Source organism: Ictidomys tridecemlineatus, chromosome 4 (assembly GCF_052094955.1).
Source record: "Ictidomys tridecemlineatus isolate mIctTri1 chromosome 4, mIctTri1.hap1, whole genome shotgun sequence".
NCBI classification, from domain to species: domain Eukaryota; kingdom Metazoa; phylum Chordata; class Mammalia; order Rodentia; family Sciuridae; genus Ictidomys; species Ictidomys tridecemlineatus.
This window is the reverse complement of record NC_135480.1, coordinates 14,578,553-14,605,335: the sequence shown is the minus strand read 5'-3', so window position 1 is coordinate 14,605,335 and position 26,783 is coordinate 14,578,553. Positions and strand designations below refer to the sequence as shown.

At 41.5% G+C, this 26,783-nt stretch overlaps 1 protein-coding gene across 4 annotated transcripts; it reads left to right on the top strand.

The window, feature by feature from the left end:
* The first annotated feature begins 41 nt into the window (after positions 1 to 41).
* Zdhhc5 (zDHHC palmitoyltransferase 5) lies at positions 42 to 26,170 on the top strand. 4 transcript variants are annotated; one of them, XM_013361312.4, is made up of 12 exons: positions 43 to 186; positions 3,942 to 5,119; positions 13,344 to 13,465; positions 18,006 to 18,163; positions 19,261 to 19,433; positions 19,591 to 19,693; positions 20,541 to 20,632; positions 21,270 to 21,402; positions 21,848 to 21,971; positions 22,977 to 23,089; positions 23,557 to 24,416; positions 24,838 to 26,170. In XM_013361312.4, the coding sequence occupies exons 2-12, from the start codon at positions 5,016 to 5,018 to the stop codon at positions 25,001 to 25,003; spliced, it is 2,148 nt and encodes a 715-aa protein (XP_013216766.1). In that variant the 5' UTR covers positions 43 to 186; positions 3,942 to 5,015; the 3' UTR covers positions 25,004 to 26,170. The 4 variants fall into 4 exon arrangements, with proteins under 4 accessions (XP_077902121.1, XP_013216766.1, XP_040140256.1 ...); XM_078045994.1 differs by lacking the exon at positions 43 to 186 and adding an exon at positions 312 to 578; XM_040284322.2 differs by lacking the exon at positions 13,344 to 13,465 and having other exon boundaries at positions 44 to 186.
* Positions 26,171 to 26,783: the final 613 nt, after the last annotated feature.

The following is a 26,783-nucleotide window of genomic DNA, read 5'->3' as shown; positions in this document are numbered from 1 at the left end:
TGAGAACCGGCACTGAGGGCAACGGCCGCGCGCCGGCTGGAAGACGAGCGTCGCCAGGCGGGAGCGCGCGGGAGCGGGGCGGGCGTGGAGCGTGCGGGGGCCGCGCGCTGCCTCTCAGAGGCCGGACGGCGCTGCCGAGAGGCGGTGGTGACAACGACGGCGGCGGAGACGGGCACCGCGCCGGGGGTGAGTACCGGGGACACCGGCCCCTGCGGAACCGGAAGTGCCGGGCCTGTGAGGTGGGAGGGGAGAGTGACCTCTAGGGAAGGGGGACTTAGGAGGGGGAGGGGGTTGAGGCCCCAGCCCTCCTCCCGGCCGGGTCATCGGTCCGCAGCAGGACCCGTGGGCCCCGAAACGGACGACGAGTAGAGGCCGGGAATCTGTGCCTGCTGGGGCTCGGAACGGGTTACAGCTGGGCCGCCAGGCTCCGGACCTGGTCCTCAGCGCCTGGTACCCAGCCGCCGCCCCTTCCGCCCCCGGCCCGGCGCCCCCGGCCCGGGCTGTCCCCTGGTAGCCCGCTCCCTCAGCACCGGTGGGCCCTGCCGCCGTGGGATTCCGTCTTTTCGGGCTCAGTGGTGGTCAGTTCTGCCCCGTACGGTGATTCTCCTTGCTCCAGCCCGGCCGTGGGGACCCGGTGCTGTTCCCCTTTTACAAACACTGCAGCTTGGGTCTTTTCGCCTTACTCTGCTGATACTTATTTTGGCTCAAGCTTCATCCTGTTACCTCTTCTCTCCCACCGGTCTGCTTCCTCCCCCTACCCCCACTAACGGGGTGCTTTATGCTTCTAGTACTAAGTACTTTTTGCAAGTGTACTTCGAATGTGTTTGCCAGTATTTTACCTATAGGAATCTCTTTGTGGGGCAGGGAAAGTGTTTTGTCCATTTGGCCAAATGAAAACCCGAAATGAGTAGTAAGAAAGTGACTTAAAGTTATTGAAAGCAGTTGTAATATCAAATATATATTATGTATTTTATACTGTTGACAATTTTTCTGCCTTGGATTTTTCACTTCCTGGTTAATGCCTTCTTGACCAAGTTAACCTTATGTTTATATCCCCCTTCTTTCATCCCAGCATCCCTCTGTCCTGAATCACATCTCTTTAGAATGCTCATTGTCACCTATTCTATAAAACCTGCCTAATGTTTTATTTATTTATTTATTTACTTATTTAGACATAGGGTCCCGCAAAGTTGCTGAGGGCCTCTTAAGTTGCTGAGACTGGCCTCGGACTTGGGATTCTCCTGCTTCAGCCTCCCAAGTTTAAAGATTAAAGATGTAGATGTGGGTCACCACAACCTGTTTAATGTTTATAAAAATTGTTTTGCCATGTGCTTTGCTACCTCAATGTATAAAGATAGCGCACTCATTTTAAACTTCTGGTTGGATCTTTCTCTGATATCTTAATGTGAATTATTCCATGGCATCTGATACTTTGTATTTACTGTCTTATACTATTACCTAATTTATTTTAACAAACATTACTTGTGTTGTCAGTGGTACAGCTTATATCCATTGACTTCTTTAAGGAAGTACTCATATTAAACTTTATTAAAACCTTCAAACTACATATCTATGTTGTTTTACCTATATACATATTTCCCTTTCATACATTACTCTTTGCCGGACTGATAGACATTCTTGTACACTTTTTGGTGCTGGTGTGGATCTAAATTGTTGGCTCTCTTGAACCATACCCTTCTGATCTCATCTCTACTACTGCAGCATGTCCTTCTGCTAAGACTTGGTGTGCCTTTATACCCAATACATTCCTAGGTTTTATCTTGTCTCTTTTAATGTACAACTCCTAAACAACTCAGATGCTAATCTCTTTTGTATCCCAGTATTTACTTCCAAAATTTCATGGCCTTTTATGACTCTGCATTACTCTGGCAGTCTTAGCCCACTTTTTTTTTTCCTATGGAAAATATAATCTGCAATAATACACGATTTCTAAAGACTAAATAAATAAAATTTAAAAATAATTTATGATGTTTAAATGATCTCCTACTCTAGATAAAATTAAAGTAGTGTAATTTTCCATCTTCTCTAATTTTGGGGGTTTTGAGGGAAACATTTGCTTTAATAGTACTGCTGTCTACAAATGAAGAATTTGCTTCTTAGGCTGGGGATATAGCTCAGTTGGTAGAGTGCTTACCTTGCATGCACAAGGCCCTGGGTTCAATCCCCTGCACCTCAAAAATAAAAAAAAGAACTTGCTTCTTGTTAACAGAATTATTTAAGCCTTAAGTCACAAGTTTGGACTTTATTTTTTTTATAGGAAACAGAGGATTAAGTAATCATAAAATAAGGGACTAAAGAGGATCTATTTTAGGAATATAATAATTTCTTGTAATCTCTGGGTCTTAATTCCATTTTAATATTGCTATTTGAACCTCTGAAGTCCTATCTTTAAAGAAAGATGATGAATCTTAAAGGAAGGCACCTTTGCCTTCCGTGCCACAGGTGAGAGAAGAAATGATAAATTCCAGGTCATGTTTGTATTTTACTATCTGAGTCTTCTGATATTTTTCATCTTTTCCTTTGGTATTAAATGGTAGACTGAGGGGAATGAGACTGCTTTGTTTCAGAATTCTAACTTAAATAAAATTTTTGATTTGTAGATTTCAATTTATTACCATTGGGCATGTGGAATATTGAATGAGAAAGAGGGAGAAGGAGTTTGTGTCAGCAAAGGGGCATGTGAACTCTTGGGTTCTGAACCTGATTGCTCAGATGATTCAGTGGAATGACCTTAGGCATTCTCTACCCTTCAATTTTACAGTGGGATAAGGGACTGTGTCACCAGATAATTTGAGTAAAGTACTTTGAGATGAATCCAGATGAAAAACAAGGTGCTGATGTTATTTTGCTACTAACATCAACAAAAATAATTGTTACTTTTTTTAGTTTTATTTTTTACTTTAGGTGTTGGAGTGGCAGGTCCTCCAGCATACTAGGTAAATGCTCTTCCACTGAACAACATTCCCCCACCCAGTTATATCTATTAATTATATCAGGTGTAGGGGGGCTGAGTTTACTTCCTAATAGGCCAATGTAGGAATAAATTATTGAATTGGGAAAAAAGGGACCAACTCCCATGGTAGACCAAGTTTCTCAGAGAGGACATCTCACCTTTTAATGTAAGAACATTTCTTGCTCAGGTCCCTCATTAAAAGGTGATTTCAGAAGAGTACAAATTCAGCTTTTGCCTCTGTCATTGAGCATTTAGTATATGCTAAAAAAGCAAAGAGGAGTAAGAAAGAGACACAGAAAGGAAATGAGATTTGTTATCCTAATTCTGAAGTAACATTTTTCATTGTAGTAATAAATACTCTATTTGTCTAAAGAGGAATATCTATTTTAGGACTACTGCCCTTCACTGTTGTGCCCTTATTTGTTTTTAGATTTTTATATTCTTGATATTTATTACTGCCCATTTATGTAAGGTAAGATGGGCCCCTTACCGAAGCTAGTCCTTTGATAACCTTAGACCAGATAAAGCCATGTTCTCCTTCCAATCTGAACAGCACATAGAATAAGTGAAGGATTCTGAATTCATTTTCTTCCCAATTCAGAGTCCTTTCCCACATGTTAAGTGAAGTAGAAAGTAATCTTTCTCTCAACGCCCGCGGCCCCCCCCCCCCGCCTTTTTTTTTTTTTTTTTTAATACCTGAGATTGAACCCAAGGGTGCTTAACCACTGAGCCATATCTCCCGGTCCTTTTTAAAATTTTATTTAGAGATTGGGTCTCTGGGTTGCTTAGGGCCTTGCTAAATTGCTGAGGCTGACTTTGAACTTGAGATCTTCCTGCCTCAGCCTCCCCAGCCGCATGCTGTTTAAAAAGCACTTTTTAACAGAGTATCTGGTGGGGTTTTAGCCTGAGGCTCTTAAGAAAGGCCCTGAAAGAATTTCTTTGATTAAAGGTATTTGTATTTCTACAGGTGAGGCACCATAACAAAGTTGAACTCTGCATCTGGAAAGCCCAAGATTGAAGAAGAAAGATCAGAGACATTGACTAACCTGGAAACGGGAACATCTTTGGAACTTGGTTTTATCTACAGTAATCATTTAAAGTATCAACAAGTGGAATTAATTTTTTCATTTCATTCTGCTTATTAGGAAAAACATGACTTCAAGGATTTTAAGTTTCCCTTTAGTTTTGCATGAATTCTGTAGGAAACGGAGCCCTTAAAGGGCTTGGGAATAACAAGAAGAGATTGAAGACTGACAAGCTTGCTCTCTATTTTCCCTCCCACTTCAAAGAAAAGGATTTACAACTCAACCTTATAACAGCTGTTGTCCAGCTTTGGCCACCAAGAGAGAAATAAATAAAATTAAACCACCATTGCCAGATTACAAGCTCTGGTGCAGTCAAGGTGTGGGAGTGGTGGCATTGAGAAGACTGCCTAAAAGGGACAAGGACTGCAATAGAGACAACTTCTCTTTAAAGCTGGAAGGGGCCCAGTTTCCGTCTTGGATTAAAATAGAAACCCTGGGCGCACCTTTTAGGTGCAGCTCATATTTTGTGGAAGTGTGGTAGTCGTGGAGGTACTTTTGTATCTCCTCAGAAGAATTTTTCCTTGCCTAACATTTTCTGCCCTGCCCTGATATTTTCCCCCTCTTTCCTTATGAAGACCTGCCTCCATCTATGAGCTATATCTTGATCTCTGACTGTCCATGTTCTCCACCTGCAACATTTGCATGTGTACAGCCTTCTGTTTGTCTTCAATTTTAGAACTGTACAAGTTGTTTTTTAATTTTCCCTTCTGCTTTGTTCTGGGGAGGTGGTTATTCATCATTTGAAATCACCTTTCCCCCTCCCATGTGCTTTCCCTCATTTGAGATCTTTTGACTTTCAGTTTTATTTGGGAGGGGGAAGGGTGATAATTTTAAATTTTCTGTTTTCCCTGGTTTCCTTTCTTTCTATTGTTTCCCTCATCCCATTTTCTTGTCTGTTCTGCCGCTGTGTGGGCCTGGGCTATGCGGCAGGGCGGATCTCCCATCAGAGCTCCAACATGCCCGCAGAGTCTGGAAAGAGGTTCAAACCCAGCAAGTATGTCCCGGTCTCAGCAGCTGCCATCTTCTTAGTGGGAGCCACCACACTCTTCTTTGCCTTTACGTGAGTTTTCTCCCAGCGGTGGTATTGGGGGGATGGGAGGCATTTATGGGAGGTGACAGAGTATGTCTTTTTGAGCTTTGCTAGTTACTTGCAAAGTTAAGTGACTGAGAGTGCTTGGTGTCTGATACAGGGAAATCCAAGTCCTAGAGATATGTAAGAAAAGTTGTTAAAATTTGTTGAATTTTCTACTTTCTCCTTTCTCCCTTCCTTTGGAATCATAAATGTCTTCATGTTTTCCACCCTTCTCCATCATTAATTGATCCTAAACTAGGAAGGAAGTGGGAGGAAACCCCAGAGATGCTTGTTGAAGCAGCTTAAGCAATCGAGTTTGTGAGAGAGAAAGACTCAGACTACAGTCTTCTGAAATTATAATGGTTTTTCTCAAGGATGTCAAGCTTAGGTTTGAGATTGCAGAAACTGAGTGCTGGAGAATTTCAGAATTGATTTATAAGATATACCAACGGTATAGTTTTGGCATTTAGTGCTTCTTGTTGTTAACAAAGTTATTTAAGCCTTAAGTCTGGAGAAGGGAAGACCACTGGGAAAGGGCAGCCTCTTTTATTTTTTGCAGTACTGGGGTTTGAAACCAGGGCCTCACGTGTGCTAGGCAAGCACTCTTTCACTGAATTAACATCCCTAATTTCAAAGGATAGGCTTTATTTAGGAAGAGAGCCCTAGTCATTCTATATTAGTTCCCACTGAAGAGAATGAGAGTAATTTTTTCTGATCTTTTGTCCTGTTGGGAAAAGCAGTTGGAATTGAAAGATTTCCCACTTACGGGGCTGGGGATATAGTTTAGTGTTAGAGCATGTGCCTAATATATAGGAAGCCCTAGATTCAATACCCAGCACCACACACACACACAAAAAATCCCATTTAGGATCTAGGATCTGCCTCATTCCCACTTAGCATCTTCAGAATTGATTCCTCTACTTTTTACAGGAGGAGAATGAGTGGTTTACCCTTCTTTTACCCTCATTATTATAGCTGTCAATCCCCTAGTGAGCTTCTTTGCTCTTTCCAGTTTATAAATTTGCGCCAGCCTTCTGAACCTTGAATTGTTAAGTCATTGAGTTGGCACTCTAGCTGCAGCTCTTCGAACCATGAGAGCATGCTAGGTCTTTTGGGGAGATCACTTTGACATGGTTCAGGTTCAAACCTAATTATGAGGTGCTATTCAGAGCAATGTGAGGTAGCTGAGAAGAATGAATTGAAGTGATAGGGAATAAAAGCAGTTTGAACTCACTGAAGCAGAATTGTTGGGGTGAAGACAGTTACACAGAAAGCAAATCTGATAGGAGGGAAGGAATTTCAGATACCAAAAAGAATTCTTTAAAATGTGGGTCACTTAGTCAAAAGAGTTAGCAAAGTGTTACCAATGTATTCCTATCAAGTTTTTTTTTTTTTTTTTTTTTTTTTTTTTTTTTTTTTTTTTTTAAAGAGAGAGTGAGAGAGAGAGGGGGACAGAGAGAGAGAGAGAGAGAGAGAGAGAATTTTAACATTTATTTATTTTTTCTTAGTTCTTGGCGGACACAACATCTTTGTTGGTATGTGGTGCTGCTGAGGATCGAACCCGGGCCGCACGCATGCTAGGCGAGCGCGCTACCGCTTGAGCCACATCCCCAGCGCCCCCTATCAAGTTTTTAAACAAGAAACTAATCATTAACAAATGAGTATCAGCTTTGTTTTTACCCTTTTTTTTTTTTTTTTTTTTGTAACAAGGATCAAACCCAGAGATGCTCAACCACTGAGCCACATCCCCGGTCCTTTTATTTTTTTATTTTGAGACAGGGTCTTGCTAAAATGCTTAGAGCCTTACTGAAATGCTGAGACTGGCCTCGAACTTGGGATCTTTTTGCCTCAGCCTCCTGAGGGGCTACCCCCACATATCTGGTTTACCTCTTCCTTTGAAGTGTAGAGAAAGATTTTTTTTTTTTTGGCCCCCAGCTCTGTAACCTGATCATACTTGCCAAATCCCTCGAAGACCCAGAGACCCTGTTCTTCTTTCCTTTTTCCCTCTTTTGCTTTCTTTTTCCACTTTGCTTTCCTCCTGTCCTCTTTCTCTCTCTCTCTCTCTCTCTCTCTCTCTCTTTTTATTGGGAATTGAACCCAGGGGTGTTTTACCACTGAGCTACATCCCCAAACCTTTTTTATTTTTGAGACAGAATCTTACTAAGTTGCTGAGATGGCCTCAAACTTGTGATCCTCAGTCTCTTGAGTCCCTGGTATTACAGGTGTGTGCCACCCTGTTGTATGGCAGCCTGTTTTTTGATATTGTGGATTGCTTCACCACTGAGCTATATCCGTAGACCTTTTTACTTTGAGATGGGGTCTTGCTAAGTTGCCTAGACTGACCTCAAACTTGTAATTCTCCTGCCTCAGCCTCCTGAGTTGGGGTTAAAGGGATGTACCATCATGCCTGGCAAGCATGCTTTTCTTTATCTAGCTTCTCTTCATTATCTTGTTTAAACTCATCATGTTCAGTATTCTGTCCTATGTGCATTAACTACCAATAAGGAGGGATGAGTCTATAGTGTCAGAACTTGTTTTAATTTTTGGTTTGATGTCTAATGAGTAGAATCAGAATTTTAACCAAGGGACATTTCTATCATATCTTAGTATACTTTGTAGCAGTTGTGGTGCTGAGTCAGGAGGAGTATGTACTAGATCAGTTTGACACCCTTAGACCTGCTTGATTTGGGAGAGTATGTTTTGCTTTAAGAGGCAAAGCCCTTGAAAAAGCTAGGATATTCAGGAGTAAGTGATTTCTCTTTTAAACTGTCTGTTCTTGAGATAGAACATGCTGAGTCCTTGTTCTTAATTTATTAATCTGGAGCCATTGAAGTGCCTGGCTGGTTATACCAGTTTGCCCACAAAGAGATGTCCTGACATGGGCTTTTTCCTCAACTGATAATTGAAGCTATTTAACCTACTTCTTATTCTTTGGTGCCAATAAAGTAGGGGCTCTTCTTCTCCCATGGTCTCTAAGCCCTGGGAGACAAAATTTTGAAGGACATTATTGACTCACTTTGGAATTATTACCTTTAATATAAAGTTAGAAGAGCCTTCCGTCATAACTGAAGTTCTTGCTGGCATTAGTTTTCACAAGAACAATTTCTGGGCTCCCTTTTCTCCCTAAAGTCTACTCTACCCGCCTTGTGAATGTGTAAACGACCTTTTATATTACTCTATCACCTAGAAAGTCTCATCCTTTTCTCTTAGATAATAGTGTTTCCTCTGTAAGCATGTATCTGTCAAGACCCCATTATTTTAAAGAACTTCCTCCATGGGTTCTACCCCTTTTGAGGTTCAATTCTTTAGAGAATTACCTGTTGAAAACCATATACAATCAAAAATAGAGTTCATAGTGTTATGAGAGGTAAGAGGAAGACTGTCTCTGATACAGTTCCTGGGTGGGGCTTTAAATCTGTAACTACTCTGTCATCCACCTCCTGTTCTTTTCACTAAGCTACAATTGACCATTCTTACATCAGTATGGGCCCCAGGTGAAAATGACTTTGGGACCGAGGACTGGGAATAGGAGGAAGAGTCCCTTTCAGCTGGCAGACATAATTAGTGGAGGCATGTAAGCGTCAACTAATTAGGAACAATTTACCCTCCATGTTTGTAAAGTAAGGAAAGCTATGAGCAAAAATTACCAGTTGGGTTTGGTCATTAAAGAAATAGAGAAGTTTGCCCTAGAGAACTTTGAATAGAACAGTTGAGGTTTTCCTCTCAGCTGGATCCCTTTTATTCACTGAATTTGTCTGGTTCTAAAACCTAAGCTTTGGTGGTTGGGGTCCTATCTTGATTCATCTTCATTATTTTCAAATGAGAGTGTCTGCTAAAGTAACCCATCTCCTCCCAGTTAGGTTGTAGCCTCTGCATTTAAGATAATGTATTTAGATCCTCACTTGTCATAGTTTAGTCTGTTTTTGTGACTGGCATGGGGAATGGTAGGTAAGTGAGATAAGCATCTTTTGGGGATCAGGAGACTGATTTTTGGTAAAGTCTGTTAACCTTTGTAGACCTCAGTTCTTCCTCTCTATAACAAGGAAGTCAACCTAGACAATTTTATTTAAGCAGTATGACCCTGTTTCAGAAGAAACCTTCTATTGAACCCCAGTTTATAAAACAAAAGTAGGGAACCTATGGTTCATAGTAGGCTGACATGTGTAAAGGCTCAGCCACTTGCTGTTTTCCTTCCGGAGGTCCCCTGAGCTCTCCTTAAGGCTCCTGGCAACACCATTTGAAATCACCAAATTCGTCTCTAAAGTCTCCTCTATCTGTAAGTTAAGTGAGTGTTTCTTTTATTTATTTTTGGTACTGGGGATTGGATCCAGGGATGCTTTACTATTGAGCTACAGCTCTAGTCCTTTTAGTTTTTATTTTGAGACAGAGTTTTGCTAAGTTATTTAGGGCCTTGTTATGTTGTTGAGGCTGGCCTTGAACTTGGGATTACAGGTGTGTACTATTGTGCCCTATTCTGTGCTTTATTTTGTCCATTTCTAAAGTTAAAGAGGAGGGAAGGGGTCCTGGTAATGTTTCAGGTGATCCTCTAAGGGTAATCCTAAGGGTAGGAAATGTTTCAGGTGATCCTCTAAGGGTAGGAAAAAAATCAGAATCGTCCAGAAGTACATGATGGTACCATCTATGGTACTGCTCCCTTTTAGTTTCTGCCTCTGGCCTCTTCCAACCCTTTTACTCATGGAGTTGGGCAACCTCAATGGCTCTCCCTGTTTTTTGTTTTGTTTTGTTTTGTTTTAAAGAAGGGAAAAGATGCTAGCATCTGATTTGAGTGGGAGCAGCCTCCTGATTTAAGGCATTAATTGAGCAGTGGTTGTTTCTTTCCTTCCCACCTGTTTTTCTCACCTAGAAGTAAGTACCCGGGTCCTACATATGTAGCACTCAGTTGCTGAAGAGTCTATGTTATAGAAATACCACAAAGCAAATGTTTTAAGAAAAACTTACCACCTGCAAGAGGAGAAATTGTCTTCCTGTGGAAACTTGAAGAAAGCGTTTCTAGATTAGGATCCCAAGGACAGGAAATGGGGCATTCATTACAGCCTTTTCTCATCAACAAGGAACCCTAATCATACACTCAAGTAACAAGCTAGGCATGGGTGGAATGCATAGGCCTGTTCTTCAGGAGCTTAGTGTCTGTTTTTAGTGCTTTGAATCACTGATACCTCAGATTGGGGAAGTGGAATTAAAAATGAAGGTGGAGCTAGAATGATAATTGACCATGGTAATAATTAATGTTTTCTTGAGTCTTCTATCCAGTGAATGCAAAGTATTAATCCAGTTTGTTTTAGAAGAATTTAAGGATTTTTCAAACATTTACCTTCATCCTCATTTTTGTGTTATGTAGCTTAAGTAATAAGTTTGAAAGTTTCCTGTGGATTACCTAAGGCTATATAGTGAAGCATCAGTTGAGACAGGATTAAAATCCAAAGCTTCTTGACTCTATTTTTTCTTTCCAGGAATTTGCACTGGTTTTTATAATAGGAAGTGTTAGGGAGAGCTAGAAAACAGGGTTTTAGATATGTATTAACACCCCTTCTTCCCAATTTTTTTGGCCTTGAAAACAGGAACGTTGAATGGTTGGCAGAAGAACCTGTTCTACCTGGGATGGTTTGGGTCTGAGAATCACATCAATGAGTCAGTCAGCCTTCTGGGCTATAGCCACTCCCTTAGCTTCTGGTGCTCTGTGATTATTACTATAGTCTGAGAACGAGCCCCAACAACTCCTTTCCTCAACTTTAGCCTCGTCTTTAATCAAAGGCATCGGATTCAGACAGGCCATTTGGGGTGATCATTCAGCAATCAGGCAAAGTACTAAAGCAATGGATAGCCTCTTCTCAAGCCAAGCAGAATATGGGCTGTGGCAGGAACAGGCTTTGCTCACACATGCCCCTCCTTGGTGGTCTTCCCTCAGGCAGAGTATAAGGTTAGAAGGTCTCTGAATCTAGAAGCAAATAGTGCTCATGAAGTTGAGGTACTTGTGTTGCTTGTAGATTCTGCTACTGTGGGGGCAGACTTTATTTTGTCAACAGATATTGGAACTCTTTTGGATTATACACTTAAACAGAAATGGTTGATATCAAGAAAGTTGTAGGAGTAAAGTTCATCGTCCAGGGATAGGTTGGCAAGATACCCAAGAAATTGGGTGAGTTGCTTTATTTGGAAATGAAATTGAAGAAAAAGAGGGATCAAAAAGGTCAACACCTGGGCTACAAGGGGACTGGATGATTTACTTTAGTTTTTACTCTAGATGGAAGATACACTTGCTTATTTCTTTTAGAAGCTCAAGAGGCCATAGTGGCCAATACTAGGAATTTAAATCATGGGCACCTCCATGTTCTAAGGATTTAATTTATTTTTCCCTTCTAATTATCTTCCCAGGCTGTAGGAGTGAAGTGAGTCACCCTTTCTCTTCTTCACCAGGCGGAAATTGAAGCGACTGCTAAGTACTAGGGAGGGGCTCTGACCTGGATGACTGGTTTTCAGTTTCTCTCCCTCCCTCCTAAGGAAACCAGGAGGTCAGGCTTTGGGGTGGGGCTGTGCAGGAACTGTTTCTTGCCTGTATTCTACCCCACACCTTGGCAAGGGAACATCTTTTAGAACCAGAGAAAGAGGCTTCACAGGGGACTTTATTTAATGATAGAGCTGTGGCTGAGGGTCTGTTCTTTTTTTTTTTTTTTTTTTTAAAGAGAGTGAGAGAGGAGAGAGAGGGAGAGAATTTTTAATATTTATTTTTTTTTAGTTCTCGGCAGACACAACATCTTTGTTGGTATGTGGTGCTGAGGATCGAACCCGGGCCGCACGCATGCCAGGCGAGCGCGCTACCGCTTGAGCCACATCCCCAGCCCCTGAGGGTCTGTTCTTTAAAAATTTTTAAATGAATGGCTGAGTAGAATTGGAAAAAATAGATACTGGTAGTAAAGATTTGTGAGGTGCTTTGTGACAGTTTTGTCTCTTATTTTTGGTCTTATAACTGTCCTGAATCACTCTGGAGTGCTTTGCTTTTTGTCATGATGGGGGACAGAACACCTTTCTTGACAGAATCCAGCACTGCTGTGGATTAGGTCTTCAGACTCATATACTCTCACTCTCATAACCCTTCTTCCTTTCTTTCAGTGAGCTCTTCTTTTCTTCTGCCTGGTCCAGATAAAGGGGACAAGGACATACTCTGTCCTGATTCTGGTGATTAAGTTCTCAGCTACAAAGTAGATTAGGGCATTTAGCCACTGTCTTATAAAGGGAAGTTCTCCCTTGGCTGAGACAGGAGAAGAGAGTGTGTGAAACTCCTAACAAAGCAAGGCTCACATCAAAAGTTTTTATGAAACTTTGAACTCTTAGGAAATGAGCAGAGAAAGGAGGAATCCTGAAGTGCTTCTACTTAGACTTATCCTGAAAGACCTGAGCTTAACCTTGGATAGAAGCATTCTTGTGTTATCTAAAGCAGTTATCTATTGCAGTTTCTTGATTTGAATGTTGTGGAATACTGGATGTTTGGCTAGTTTATTTTTCTATAGGATTTAGGGCTTCTTTGGTCTGATATGCTCTATTTTTTCCTTCCCCACTTCTTTGCTCCATTTTCAGATGTCAAAGGTGGGTCTAGTTCTATCTTGATATAACCATCTTTGTGTTTTTTAAAATTTCCCAGTGTAGGGGACTAGCACTGAATAAAGCTCTTGGGAATAACTGACACCAGGGAGAAACATTAGGCAGTTGAGAGTGGTTTACAGCCAGTTGGGAAGCATGGAGGTAAGCCAGAAAGCAGGTGGAATCTCATGTTTTGGGTCAGTGTGCAGGTTAGTGGGACATGGCTGGGATCCAGAAGCCTCAGGCTCCTTCAGAGAAAGGAATGTAGCTGGTATCAGTTACATAGTCAGTCCCTAGTTCTCAAGTCTTGTTAAAAAGGAGATAAGTCCACATTCCAAAACATGTGGACAGACCTCTGGGGAATAATGAATCTAAAGAACTAGACCTCACTGCAGGGGGTTAAGATAGGACAAATTCTATGTCTCATATCTTGATCTAAAATGAGCAGTTCCTCGGGAAATGGACTTGGTGGGAAGGAAAGAGACAATAATTTCAAATGGTAAAGATAAACCATGTAAGATTTATGTATGGTATGGAGGCTGAATCTTCACAGAGCTTCGAATAATTGTTTTCAAATGTTAGAGGCAGCCCCTCATCTTCTTTATTATTTGTGTAGGTGTCCAGGACTAAGCCTGTCTGTGTCACCTGCAGTGCCCATCTACAATGCGATTATGTTTCTCTTTGTGCTGGCCAACTTCAGCATGGCCACTTTCATGGACCCAGGGATTTTCCCTCGAGGTAAGAGCTCTCCTCTCTTGGCAACTCCTTGTTGCTTTTAAAACATAATTATTTGGGCAGACATGGTTGATCTTGAGCCTTTAGAGTCCTAGGAATATGGAATACTTTTATAGTCTGATGAAAAGCAGGTCAAGAATAAATGTCATAACTTCTAACCATTTGATTTACTTTGGATCAGATCTCTGAGTTTTAGTTATTCATTCAGCAGAATTCCCCCTCCACCCCTCTTACTGGGGATTGAACTCAGGGATGTTCTTGCCACTGTGCTACATACCTAGCCCTTTAAAAAAAAAAATTTTTTTTTTTGAGACAGGGTTAAGTTGCCTAGGCTTGCCTTGAACTCGAGATCCTCCTGCCTCAGCCTCCTGAGTAGTTGGTATCATAGGTGTGTACCACTGTGCCCAGCCTCAGCAGAAATTTAGAGCATATGGGTTAGGTGATGTTGCTAGGTAATGCCCATGATAAGTTAGATTATTTTAGTTCGATGCAACTATAAAGGAGGCATGAACAAAGTTCCATAAGAACATAGAAAAGGTAAAGTGATATCTGTCCAGAGAAATTGGGGGAAATGCTGCTAAAAGTAGAAGATGGAAGGAGGGGCATTTTTAGATCAAAGAAGCGGCATATACAGAAGCTGTAGCCATCAAATGAAGAACTCAGTGGGAATGGAGCATTTAGTGATAGTGGCACCAGAAGAAGTAGGTGATAAACCCAGAACTAAGTTGGGAACGACTTGATATGCTCAATTAAATGATTTATGTTCAATTAAATAGATGGTACAAGAATTCTTCCCTTCTTCCTTTGACAGTGAGAAGTCTTCTACCTTTTTTTTTTTTTTTTTTTTGCTACTCAGGGGCACTTAACCACTGAACCTCATCCCCAGCCCTTTTATTCATTCATTCATTTATTCATTCATTCATTCTACTTATGTAATACATGATAGCAGAATGCATTTCAATTCATTCTACACATATAGAGCACCATTTTTCATGTCTCTGGTTGTACACAAAGTAGAGTCATACCATTCGTGTCTTCATACATGTACTTAGAGTAATGATGTCCCATCCCATTCCACCATCTCTCCTCCCTCCATGCCCCCTCCCTTCCCCTCTCCTCCCCTTTGCCCTATCTAAAGTTCCTCCATTCCTCCCATGCTCTGCCCCTCATCCGCATTATGGATCAGCATCCACATATTAGAAAAAACCTTGGTTTTTTTGACAAAGCACTCTCAGACATACTGTTTTTTTTCCCCCGTGCTGGTGATGGAACTCGGGGCCTAATAGGCAAGTGGTCTATTACTATGTTATACTCCCCAGCTCCAGACATATTGAATTTGAGGTAGTTATCAGTCATCCAGGTAGAATTAATTAATTAAGTGGGCAGTTTAGTAGACAAAAGACTTTGATTTAAGAATCTTCAGCTATATGGTATTTGAAGCAACAGGAGAAAGATTGTCTAGAGAAAAGAGAGTGATATTACAAAAGAACCAAGATTAAAAATCCTTTGGTTTTTTGACCCCAGCCCTTTTTTAATAATTTATTTAGACAGGATCTTGCTTAGTTGCTTAGGGTGTTGCTAAATTGCTGAGGCTTGCTTTGAACTTGCAATCCTCCTGCCTCAGTCTCCTGAGCTGCTGGTATTACAAGAATCTGCCACTGTGCCTAGCTAGAAGTCTTTAATTGGAGGTATCATGGGATCTGATTTCCTTTTACAAAAATAATTCTTGGGCTTGGGTTGTGGCTCAGTGGTAGAGCGCTTGCCTAGCACGCATGAGACACTGCATTTGATCCCCTGCACCACATAAAATAAATAAATAAACAAAATACAACTAAATAATAATAATAATAATAGTAATAATTCTTATACGAATGTACAGATATACATTGGGTGGGCGTGACAATAATATAAACTAGAGGAGAACTTGAATTCATGACTAGATGTACAAAATTTTCAGATGTAAAGTCACCAGAATTGTTCATGACAGGTTACTGGGGCAGAGTGAAAGGGTAAAAGAATCTACTACCATGCCACTCTGAGTGTGCCTGATCTTGGAAGCCAAACAGGGTTGGAACTAGTTAGTACTTGAATTGGAAAGGATGAATGAATTATCTTAGAGTAATTTCAAGGTTCCTAACTTATGGGATAAATTGGATGTTAATTTTATAAACTATAATATGAGATAGGAATGTTGAACAAGTTTGAAGGGAAGACAAAGCACTCTCAGCATACTGTTTTGTTTTTTCCCTATGCTGATGATGGAACTCAGGGCCTTGCTATGCTAGGCAAGTGGTCTACTTCTGTGTTATGCTCCCAACTCCAGACATATTGAATTTGAGATAGTTATAGATCATCCAAGTAGAGTTAGGCAATTTAGTAGACAAAGACCTTGATTTAGGAATCTTCAGCCTTGTGGTATTTGAAGCAACAGAAGAAAATTGTCTAGAGAAAATAGAGTGAGATTACAAAGAACCAAGATTAGACCTGATCAGCACTGACAATGATGTAATGAGCAGAGGGAAAGGAGCACCCATTGAAGAGAGATTGAACAAGAATGATAAAGAGGACAAAGTGGGAGCTAAGGAAAGTTCATGAAGTAGCAGTGATTGGTAGTACCAGAAATTGAGAGATCAAAAGTATGAAAACACACAACTTCTCATTGTTTTGGTAATTAAGAAATAATTGATCTTAACAATGCTAGTCCTAATAGTGTGTGTATCATGAAGAATGGTTTGGAAGGCAGTTAATGAGAAATGAGGAAGGAGTGTCAGTACTAAAATTCCACTTTCAAGAAGTAAGCAAAGAAGGCAGAAATGGAATAATATCTTACAGGAGAAGAAAGAATTTTAGGATACAGAAGACTTTTTAACATGTTTGTAGGATGAGGAGATTGGACCAGAAAAAGAGAGTGAATTTGTAGAGAGAGGAGATGTTTTCTAGTGCATATTGGAAGGTTATACATACAGGAGAAGGAGGCTGTTCCTGGGATAGGTGAGAGTAAGAACCATCATGAGTGGAATAAGAGGTGAAGGGAAGAGAAGTTGACAGAGATTACTGAGGATATCTAATTTTTCCTCTTAAATGATAGGTTATTTTGTAAGAGCCAGACACTTGGGGTTGGGATAGCAACTGTGAGATGAGGTTTTTCTGGAATTCATTGTGCTCCAAGAGCCTGCATCAGTGTGATTAATTTCATCATTTGTGACTTGTGAGAGGAAGGAACTTGGTGTCCCTAAAGGCAAGGAGGGCTATTTTAGTGAGCCTTTAATGCTCATTCATCAAATATTTAGTGATCTATTATATGGAAGTCATGACAATGATCATTTGGGATGATTTCTTTTAAAATGTCATTGCTTTCAGCTAGGCACAGTGGCACATGCTTGTAATCCCAGCACCTTGAAAGGCTTGAAGCAGGAGGATCACAAGTTGAAGCCAACCCCAGCAACTTGTTGAGGTCCTGTCTTAAAGTAAAATAAAAAGGGCTGAGATGTAGCTGAGTGGTAGAGCAGCACCCTAGTTCAGTTCCTAGAATAAGAAAAAAAATGTCATTGTTTTTAAATAGCTCAGTCTAAGCTAGGTGTGGGGATGTATGCCTGTAATCTTAGCAGTTTGGGAGGCTGAGGCAGGAAGATCACAAGTTTGAGGCCAGCCTCAGCAATATAGTGAGGCCCTAAGCATATTGAGACCCTGTCCCAAAATGGAAAAAAATGGTGGGGGTATGGGGCTGGCATGTGACTCAGAGGTAAAGTGCCCATGGGTTCCATTTCCAGTACAAAAGCAAAACAAAACAAAGCAAATTAAATAGCTCAGTCTAGAAGGGAAGGTAGAAGATATTTATTTATTTGTTTGTTTATTGTGCTGGGAATGGAATGCAGGGCCTCAAGTGTGCTAAATAAGCACTCTACCACTAAGCTACATCTCCAACATTTATATAAATACACTATATGATAAGTTACAAGAATAACCAAAGAGTTATTACAAAAAGAAAGAGTTAATTTCTGTTAGATGATGGTGTGGAAGAATCAGGTGTGTCAAAATAACTAGCATTTGAATTTTTTCCCTTCAAAAGAAAAACTCTTGATTTAAAGTAAAGATTTGGAGCTGTAGTGTAGCTCAGTGGTAGAGCACTTATCTGGCGTGTGTGAGGCCCTGGGTTCAATCCCCAGCACCACCAAAAGTAAATCTATAAATAAAAATAATAAATGAACATTTTGAGTGAGGTACTATCGTGCAAGCCTGTGGCAACTCAGGGCTAGAACAACACTACTGGGAGGAAAAAAAAATCACCATTAATAGAGTAGGGGAAAACATTTAGGGCAGGGGATTTGTATGTGGGAAAAAAATTAATGTTACCTTTCTTGGATCACTGTCATTCAGTCGTGTACTTGTAGATATTGAACTATTAATCAAACTCTATTAAGTTCCTAGTCTCTCTCATGCATTAGACTATGAATTCCTCAAAAGTATAAGCCATATTTTAAACCCTAGTGCTTACAATAGTTTTGGCATAGTTGTTTTATAACTGATTTTTTCCTCTCTATAGCTGAAGAGGATGAGGACAAGGAAGATGATTTCCGAGCTCCCCTTTACAAAACAGTGGAGATCAAGGGCATCCAGGTGCGCATGAAATGGTGTGCCACTTGCCGCTTCTACCGTCCTCCTCGATGTTCCCACTGCAGTGTCTGTGACAATTGTGTGGAGGTAAGAGTCTAGGTGGAGTAAGACTTAGTGCTTAGCCTAAGTTGTTTTCATCCTAACCACAGAATAGATTCTTGGCCTTAGATAAAGTATAATTTTGCTTTGGCTCTCTGTCTAGCTCTGTTAAAAGGTGTTAGCAATGAAGTAAGTACATGAGAAACAGAATAGGAATACTCTTGTCATTTCAGGAGGGAAGCTTTATCCTAGTTGAATATAATTTTTTTTCAACATAAGATTCATAGCTCCAGCTTTCCATCCCTTGGCTCATCTTTGTCCTGGCTTTGTGTTATTTTTTGCTTCCATAAAATCATGTCATTGCATTAAATTTTGTATTTGCGAGACAAGGGATTGAACCACTGAGCTACATCCCAGCTTTTATTCTTTGAGACAGGGTTTCACTTAATTGCCCAGTCTGACCTTTGTGATTCTACTCCATTAGTCTCCCAAATTGCTGGGATTATAGGTATGCACCACTATGCCTGGCTTGCATTCCAATTTTTGTTAGATTTTTCCTCTCAGCTGTCCTCCCTTGTCACTTATCTTTTTATCTCTTGTTTCCAATTCCTTATTATTTACTGTAAGAATTTACCTGCCATACTTTCTTTCCAAAGTCTCTTATGAATCTTAAATGTTTTGCCAAGGCTTTGATGTTTATCCTTTTTGGGAAGTTCCTTGGTCACATTGGATAAACTTTTGGCTTTTTTTTTGTGTGTGTGTGTGTTAGGAAATTGAGTCCAGGGACATTTTATCACTGAACCACATCCTAGCCCTTTTTATCTGTTATTTGAGACAGGGTCTTGCTGCTCCCAGGCTGGCCTTGAACTTGAAATCCTCCTGCCTCAGCCTCCCAAATTGTTGGGATTGAGCAGCGACACCTGGCTTGGCCTTTGCCTTTGACCAAACTCCAAACGGTCTCTCTTACAGATAATATAGAGCAAGAGAAATTGCTTGAGCCTGTTTTTAATTTTGCAAATAAATGGTGAACATGATCATAAATTACTAAAAGTAAAACTCAAGTTCTGCCTTTTGTTCCTCTTCTGACAGAAGTGATCTAGTCCTGTGGTCCAAGGATGCCTCTCAGTGTCTGTTTTTGCCTCTAGGAATTTGATCATCACTGCCCCTGGGTGAACAACTGTATTGGTCGCCGGAACTACCGTTATTTCTTCCTCTTCCTCCTTTCCCTGACAGCACACATAATGGGGGTGTTTGGCTTTGGCCTCCTTTATGTCCTTTACCACATAAAGGAACTCTCAGGGGTCCACACAGCTGTCACGTATCCTTCAAGAACTTTGGGTTGTGGAACTCTGGCATAGGGAGGAATGAGAAAAGCAGAATCCTGTGGTAGTGACAGTCAAAGGGAAAATAACTACAGTAGGGTGGTTAAGGAAGGCAAGATCACATTGCTGTTTTCCTTGACTGTTTGGCAACAGAATGGCAGTGATGTGTGTGGCTGGCTTATTCTTCATCCCAGTCGCTGGACTCACAGGATTTCATGTGGTGCTGGTGGCTAGGGGACGCACAACCAATGAACAGGTATAGGGAAAAGTGACAGAAAATCCCTAAAGAGCAGGGCATGTCTTAAGCCCTCTGATGAGAGTGTAGCATAATATTTCTACAAGTTGAGGCTTAATGATTACTTTTTATTATAATTCAGAGATTAGTGGTAGGAGGTGAGATAGGGCTGTTTTCTTAATGAGCATGAGAACAGAGGTCATTTCTTAGTTCACATTTGTGTACTACACAATTTAGGCTCTGAGTTTATAAAAAACAGTAAAAGAGTTGGGCCAGCCCTTGAGGAGTGTATAATGCTGCTTAATGGGAAAAAAAAAAAAAATTGGGCATATAAAAGTAGCTAATTATAAGTGCTTACTCTTGGATAGTCTGTTCTCTATCTGTGGGTTCTGTATCTGTGAATTCAGCTAACCCCAGATGGAATATAATTGGGGAAAAAAATGTCTGCACACTAAATATAGACTTTTTTTGACATTATTCCCTAAATAATGCAATAACTTGACACAATATTTACAGTGTATTAGAAAAGTAATCAAGAGATGATTTAGAACATATGAGATATGCAGGGATTATGTGCAGATACTGTGCCATTTTATTAAAGTACTTGAGCATCGGTGAATTATTTTATTGTTCAGTATTCAGAAAGCTACTTGCCCCATTTTACATACGTAAACTGATAGCCAGCTATCATGACATAGACCTATGTTTGAACCATCAAAAGTATAAACTTCTTGATGGTAGATTTGTGTTTTAGTCATTTTTGTATCTCCCAGATAATGGGTGCCTAATAATTTTCTGTCAGTTTGTTTTGGCTTTTGGGATCAAGGTTCCATAATTGTCTGATTGGGTCCTTTTTTCCTCTGTCTAGGTTACGGGTAAATTCCGGGGAGGTGTGAACCCCTTCACCAATGGCTGTTGTAACAATGTCAGCCGTGTACTCTGCAGTTCTCCAGCACCCAGGTATTTCTAACTGTTTTGACTAAAGTTAACTCTCAGACTTTTGTCTCCTTTGGGCTTAATCTGGTATGGGGAAAGACTGGTGGGAGATGGCCTTTTAAGAAGGGTTTTCTGTGTTAAAAAGGGACATCACTGCAAGAGACAGACATACCTATGCTTACATGGACTCTGTGAGTTCAGTTGATATGCTTGAGGTAAATTCCTTTGAGGCTTCAAGATGAATAAGATTTTGACTAGAGTACCACGAGCTGGGTCCCTGCTCATAAAGTCGTAGTCTTTTAAGTCTTGCTGTGTTATGGAATTTAATAAATTGATTTAGGGCTAACTTTTCTCTTGACCTACTAGGAACTTTTTTTTTGGGGGGGGGAGTTTCTGGGGGGAATTGAACCTAGAGCCATGTAGTCTATTCACTGATCTACATCCCCAGGAATGTTTCTTGTAAATACATCACACACAATAGGCAATCAGTAGATTTTTTTTTTAAGTTGGACATAATACATTTATTTATTTTTATGTGGTGCTGAGGATTAAACCCAGCACCTCGAATGTGCTAGGTGAGCACTCTACCACTGAGCCACAACCCCAGCCCCAGTAGATATTTTTAAGTGAGTAAATGAAAGCCTTCTCTCTTTACACTTAGGTATTTGGGGAGACCAAAGAAAGAAAAGACCATTGTAATCAGACCTCCTTTTCTTCGGCCGGAAGTGTCAGATGGGCAGATAACTGTGAAGATCATGGACAATGGCATCCAGGGAGAGCTGAGGAGAACTAAGGTGAGGAGTTTTGGGAAGTAAAACTAGGTAACTTGGGGATATCGCTCTCATGGCAAAGAGACGGGAACTTGCTTTTGGTTTACATCTTCCTTTTAGAATCACTGATTTGTGTTAAAATCACTTAGATACAAATCTTTTCTTCATTGGACTTTGTGACAATAGAAATTGAACTTGTTCATTTCCCTGTCTTCATAGGATTTCACAGCTTGCAGATGGTAGAAGCTCAGCAAGCAATTGTTGGTTGAAATGAACAAATACATGACAGAATTAAGTTCTTGTTGAACACTTTGTCCAAAACTGTCCCCATACTGACTCTTGTGCTTTGTCTTCCATTCCCATAGAAACATATAATTGACTTTCCAGTACCTCTTATGCAAATTTAGTACTTTGAGTTAACCAAATGACCAGTTCTTCAAATCTGATTTTACCTACCATAATTTTCTAGTCTAAGGGCAGCCTGGAGATAACAGAGAGTCAGTCTGCAGATGCAGAACCTCCACCTCCTCCTAAGCCGGACCTGAGCCGTTACACAGGGCTGCGAACACACCTCAGCCTAGCTACTAATGAGGGTAAGTGCTTCCTTGATCTATGAGATCCTAGAACTAGAAGACTGGTATGAGGTTACTTCTGTAAGACATAAAGAAAACAAGTAAAGGCTGGGAGATTCTACTTGTGTTGTGACTAAGAACACCCAACAGGAAATAGTAATAGTGCAGCTTTCTTTGAATAGCTGGAAGAGGAAGGATGCCATTTAGCAAGTTGGCAGTGAACTGGATTTTTGTGGGGGAAATGTCAACTTCTAGACAGATCAGTGTGTTTCCTAGGACCTGTTTGGTATATTCACCCACTTTGAGTTCTGGACTGTTCCCCCCCCCCCCCAGTACTGGGTTGAACCTAATGGGTATTGTACACTGAACTATATTCCTAGTCCTTTTTAAAAATTTTGAGACAGGATCTAGCTTTGATTGGCCTTGACTTTGAAATTTTCCTGCCTCAGCCTCCCTCAGTAGGATTGTACAGGTGTGTGTGTGTGTGTGTATGTATGTGTGTTACTAGGGTTGAACCTAGGGGTGCTTTACCACTGTGCTATGCTCCCAACCCATTTTTAAATTATTTATTTATTTATTTATTTAGTACCTGGGATTGAACTCGGGGGCACTCAACCACTGCGCCACATCCCCAGCCCTATTTTGTATTTTTTATTTAGAGACAGGGTCTCACTGAGTTGCTTAGCACCTCATCATTGCTGAGGCTGCCTTTGAACTCGAGATCCTCCTGTCTCAGCCTCCCTAAATTTTTTATTTTGAGACAAGGTCTTGCTAAGTTGCTTAGGGCGTAAGTTGCTGAGGCTACCCTTGAACTTGCAATCCTTCTGCTTCAGCCTCCTGAGTAGCATGAGCCTGGCTCCAGCGAGTACTTACTCTTGATTTCAGCAAAATTACGTTCCTTAGAGTTTTTCTTTTGCTGGGTATATCTGTCTGTTCTTATTTTCTCCTTCCTCCATATTTTAAGGAACCCTAGGAATATTAAGAAAATAGCTTATAAGTGTTTTTCCTGGGCTTTTCTACCTGCAGATAGCAGCCTCTTGGGCAAAGATAGCCCCCCAACACCTACCATGTACAAGTATCGGCCAGGTTACAGTAGCAGCAGCACATCAGCCGCCATGCCTCATTCCTCCAGCGCCAAGGTACTGTGTACTCTAGAAGTGGGGTTGTAATATACACCAACTCTTTGGGGGAAAAAACAAGCTGGTGAGAAGGAAAAGGCAGAAGGGAAGAGAAGAAATGGAAGATATTTTATGAATTGTTGGCCTTAGTAGAACTGAATTTCCTTGATAGTGTGTCCTTTATCAAAGAAGGAGCTACATGTTATCATATAGCATCGATTATAGTGGTCGGATCTGATTCCAAAACCTAATTCTGCCATCATAAGCAAGTTACTTACTTATACCTTCTCCAAGCCTCATTTTCTGCATCTTAAAATGAGAGATTATTTATTCCAGTTTATATATCTGAGTTAAGGAGTTAAACCAAATAATGCATGTAGAAGTTCTAAGCATACTACTGGCATATAATTCCATTCTTGACTCTTTTGGCTCTGGGATCTAGTATTAGTCACAGAGGAGCACTAAGTTTGTTTTACTTTCTTCCTTAGTTAAGTCGTGGGGACAGCTTAAAGGAGCCAAACTCAATTGCAGAAAGCAGTCGCCATCCCAGCTATCGTTCAGAGCCCAGCTTGGAACCAGAGAGTTTCCGTTCTCCCACCTTTGGCAAAAGCTTTCACTTCGATCCCCTATCCAGTGGTTCGCGCTCCTCCAGCCTCAAGTCAGCCCAGGGCACAGGTTTTGAGCTGGGACAGTTGCAGTCCATTCGTTCAGAAGGCACCACCTCCACCTCCTACAAGAGCCTGGCCAACCAGACACGCAATGGAAGCCTATCTTATGACAGCCTACTCACTCCTTCAGACAGTCCTGATTTCGAGTCAGTGCAGGCAGGGCCTGAGCCAGACCCGCCTTTAGGCTACACCTCTCCTTTCCTGTCAGCCCGGCTGGCCCAGCAACGGGAAGCTGAGAGGCACCCACGTTTGGTGCCAACCGGCCCAACACACCGAGAGCCCTCACCAGTCCGTTACGACAATCTGTCACGCCATATTGTGGCCTCCCTCCAGGAACGAGAGAAGCTGCTGCGCCAGTCACCCCCACTACCAGGCCGTGAGGAAGAACCAGGCTTGGGGGACTCAGGCATTCAGTCAACACCAGGCTCAGGCCATGCTCCTCGTACTAGTTCATCCTCAGATGATTCAAAGAGATCACCCTTAGGCAAGACTCCACTGGCACGCCCAGCAGTCCCCCGTTTTGGCAAACCAGATGGGCTAAGGGGCCGGGGGTTAGGATCCCCTGAACCAGGCCCAACTGCCCCATACCTGGGCCGATCCATGTCTTACAGCAGCCAAAAAGCCCCACCCGGTGTCTCTGAGACAGAGGAAGTGGCCTTGCAGCCATTACTGACACCCAAGTAAGTACTTGTACCACCCTGAACCTCAGCCAACTTAAAATTAGCATAGCACCATGCATAAGGTATCAGGGCTTTGCCAGTGCATTCTAATGTGTGTACCCAAGGGCATCCCTGATAGCTCCTCATTTTCATTCATTCCAGCTTCCTTTGGATATTTCCTCCCTAAGAAACTGAAGATTAATACTAATGCTGTTTTATAAAAATATTCTGAGGATCAGTATATAAGATAGCTGCTATTAGAGTGAATAGGGATATAGGGAATCAGCCTATTTTAAGCATGGCAATAAAATGAGAGATTATTTGAATAACAAAAATACATAGAGAAAAGTGCATTTGTTTTCCTCTTAACCAAATTTTAAACTGTACCTTACCTGTATTTTATGCCCCACTTCCTGACAACTGCTTTTTCTTTCCTTCCCAGAGATGAAGTACAGCTCAAGACCGCCTACAGCAAATCCAATGGGCAGCCCAAGAACATAGGCTCATCCTCTTCTGGCCCAGGCCAGCCACCTCTCAGTAGCCCCACAAGGGGAGGAGTCAAGAAGGTGTCAGGGGTGGGTGGTACCACCTATGAGATTTCGGTGTGAGCCTTCAGCGACTCTCCTCCCCCGTCTCTGCGCCTACACCAAAGGGCCCCAGGTGGCCACCTTCCTTCCCTCAAGGGGCTCCCCTCCCCTGCATGGACATTTTTTAAACCACTGATTCCAAGGAGATGAGGTGCGTTTTATAAAATGCAGTGGGGCTGGGGAGTTGGAGAGTTGGGGCCCTGAGACTGGGGTAGCAATCCCCTTTTACCTTCTAAGACCTTCCCTTCCTTAATCCCTGGACCAGACTCAGTGGACATTTGTGCAATTGCTCGCCCTGGAGGGAACCAGATCATTTTTAAAACCAGAAATAATTTTTTTTATTATTGTTACGGATTCTATTTTTTTCCTCTTCTGCGTTACCAGGTGTGTGTGTACATATATATATATATATATATATATAAATATCAAAGAAATTATATATCTATCCTGGGATGGGAAAATGAGGGAGGGATACACAAAGGAGGGGAGATTCTACCTTTCCCCTTTCCTCAGACCAGCAGGAAAAGAGACATCCAGGTCTTCCTTTTTTCCCATGGTTCCCTCTTGTCCCAGTTACCAACTAAGGAAATAGCACCCCCTGTTGGTGTTGATTAGGAAAGAAACCTGGGGAGAGGTGAGTCTGGGATCTTGGTCAGAACAGACTTGGAGAGAGCTAGCTTTCAATGTTCATTGGCATTTAATTTCCCCAGGAGGGGTCAGAGCTCCATGACACTGGTGGTGGTGGTGGTGGTGATGGTGGTGGAGGTGGAGGAGGAGGATCAGGAAGAGAACTTGACCTAGCTCAAAAAATAATACCGGATAATCCCCCTTCTTGGGGGAGAGGGATTTAGAGTGGCTTCTTCAGTGAGCCCCTCATAACTTCCCCCTAGCTTACATGGTTGACGTGATTTAAAAATCAAAGAAGGCCAGGAAAGAAAAAAAGCAATATTTTTCATCACATGCCAAAAATGGGATAGAGCAAAGGAGTGACAGGCCTAGGCCCCTCCGAGTATCCCTTAGGGGTTACCCCTCAGCCCATCTAAGTATGGTGCTGGGTAGAGGGGATACCTGGGTTCTGACCTCTAAATAGGGAAGACCCCAACCTCTACACAGAGGACCTTTTATTTTTTATTCTGATTAGCCATTTTAAACCAACAAGGAATAAAAAGAAATCCTGATCTAACCAGCTCCCACTGACTTGTGTTTTGTCTGGTTAAAGTAGGGTGAATGATCTCTGGTGGGAAGTCATCACAAAGAAAACCTCATCTGCTTCTCTGGTCTCAGCCATCTTTAAGCTGGACATAAAGAAATTTACATATAACAGCAGCTCCTGTTTTTATTTGGGTGAAACTTTGCAACTACAAAAACCTTGTCATTTCAAAGCTTAGGGAACTCTTGTCACAGTTGTTGTTTGTCTCTGAAAATAAGGTTCCTTTTGGATACAGCCAAATGTAAGACAGTATGAATGCAGGTTGACTGGATATGGGTGGCAGGTCAACCAATTAACACACATTGTCTTCTATTTGTCAAAAGCAAAGGATGGTGCCCTAATTTTAAATAATCGTCTTCAGACACTAGATTTCAAGAAACAGGCCAGAACCCTGTTTTCACTCTGTAGCATCAACTCTTTCCTGAAGGGAATTGAATGAGTGGTTTTTTACTCAGAGATCTGGTTCATATTAACTGATTTTAACTGTTTTATCAGACATTACTTCAGGTCAGTGCTGCACACTGTTATCCTCCCAACTCTGGAGGCTGAGGTAGGAGGATCACAAGTTCAAGGCCAACCACAGCAATTTAG

Bases quoted from the DNA above. Each gene is read 5' to 3' on its own strand.
- Zdhhc5 (XM_013361312.4), top strand. From the start codon at position 5,016: ATGCCCGCAGAGTCTGGAAAGAGGTTCAAACCCAGCAAGTATGTCCCG. The intron at 19,434-19,590 runs GTATCCTTCAAG...GTTTGGCAACAG, and splicing joins GGGGTCCACACAGCTGTCAC to AATGGCAGTGATGTGTGTGG. The intron at 20,633-21,269 runs GTATTTCTAACT...CTTTACACTTAG, and splicing joins TGCAGTTCTCCAGCACCCAG to GTATTTGGGGAGACCAAAGA.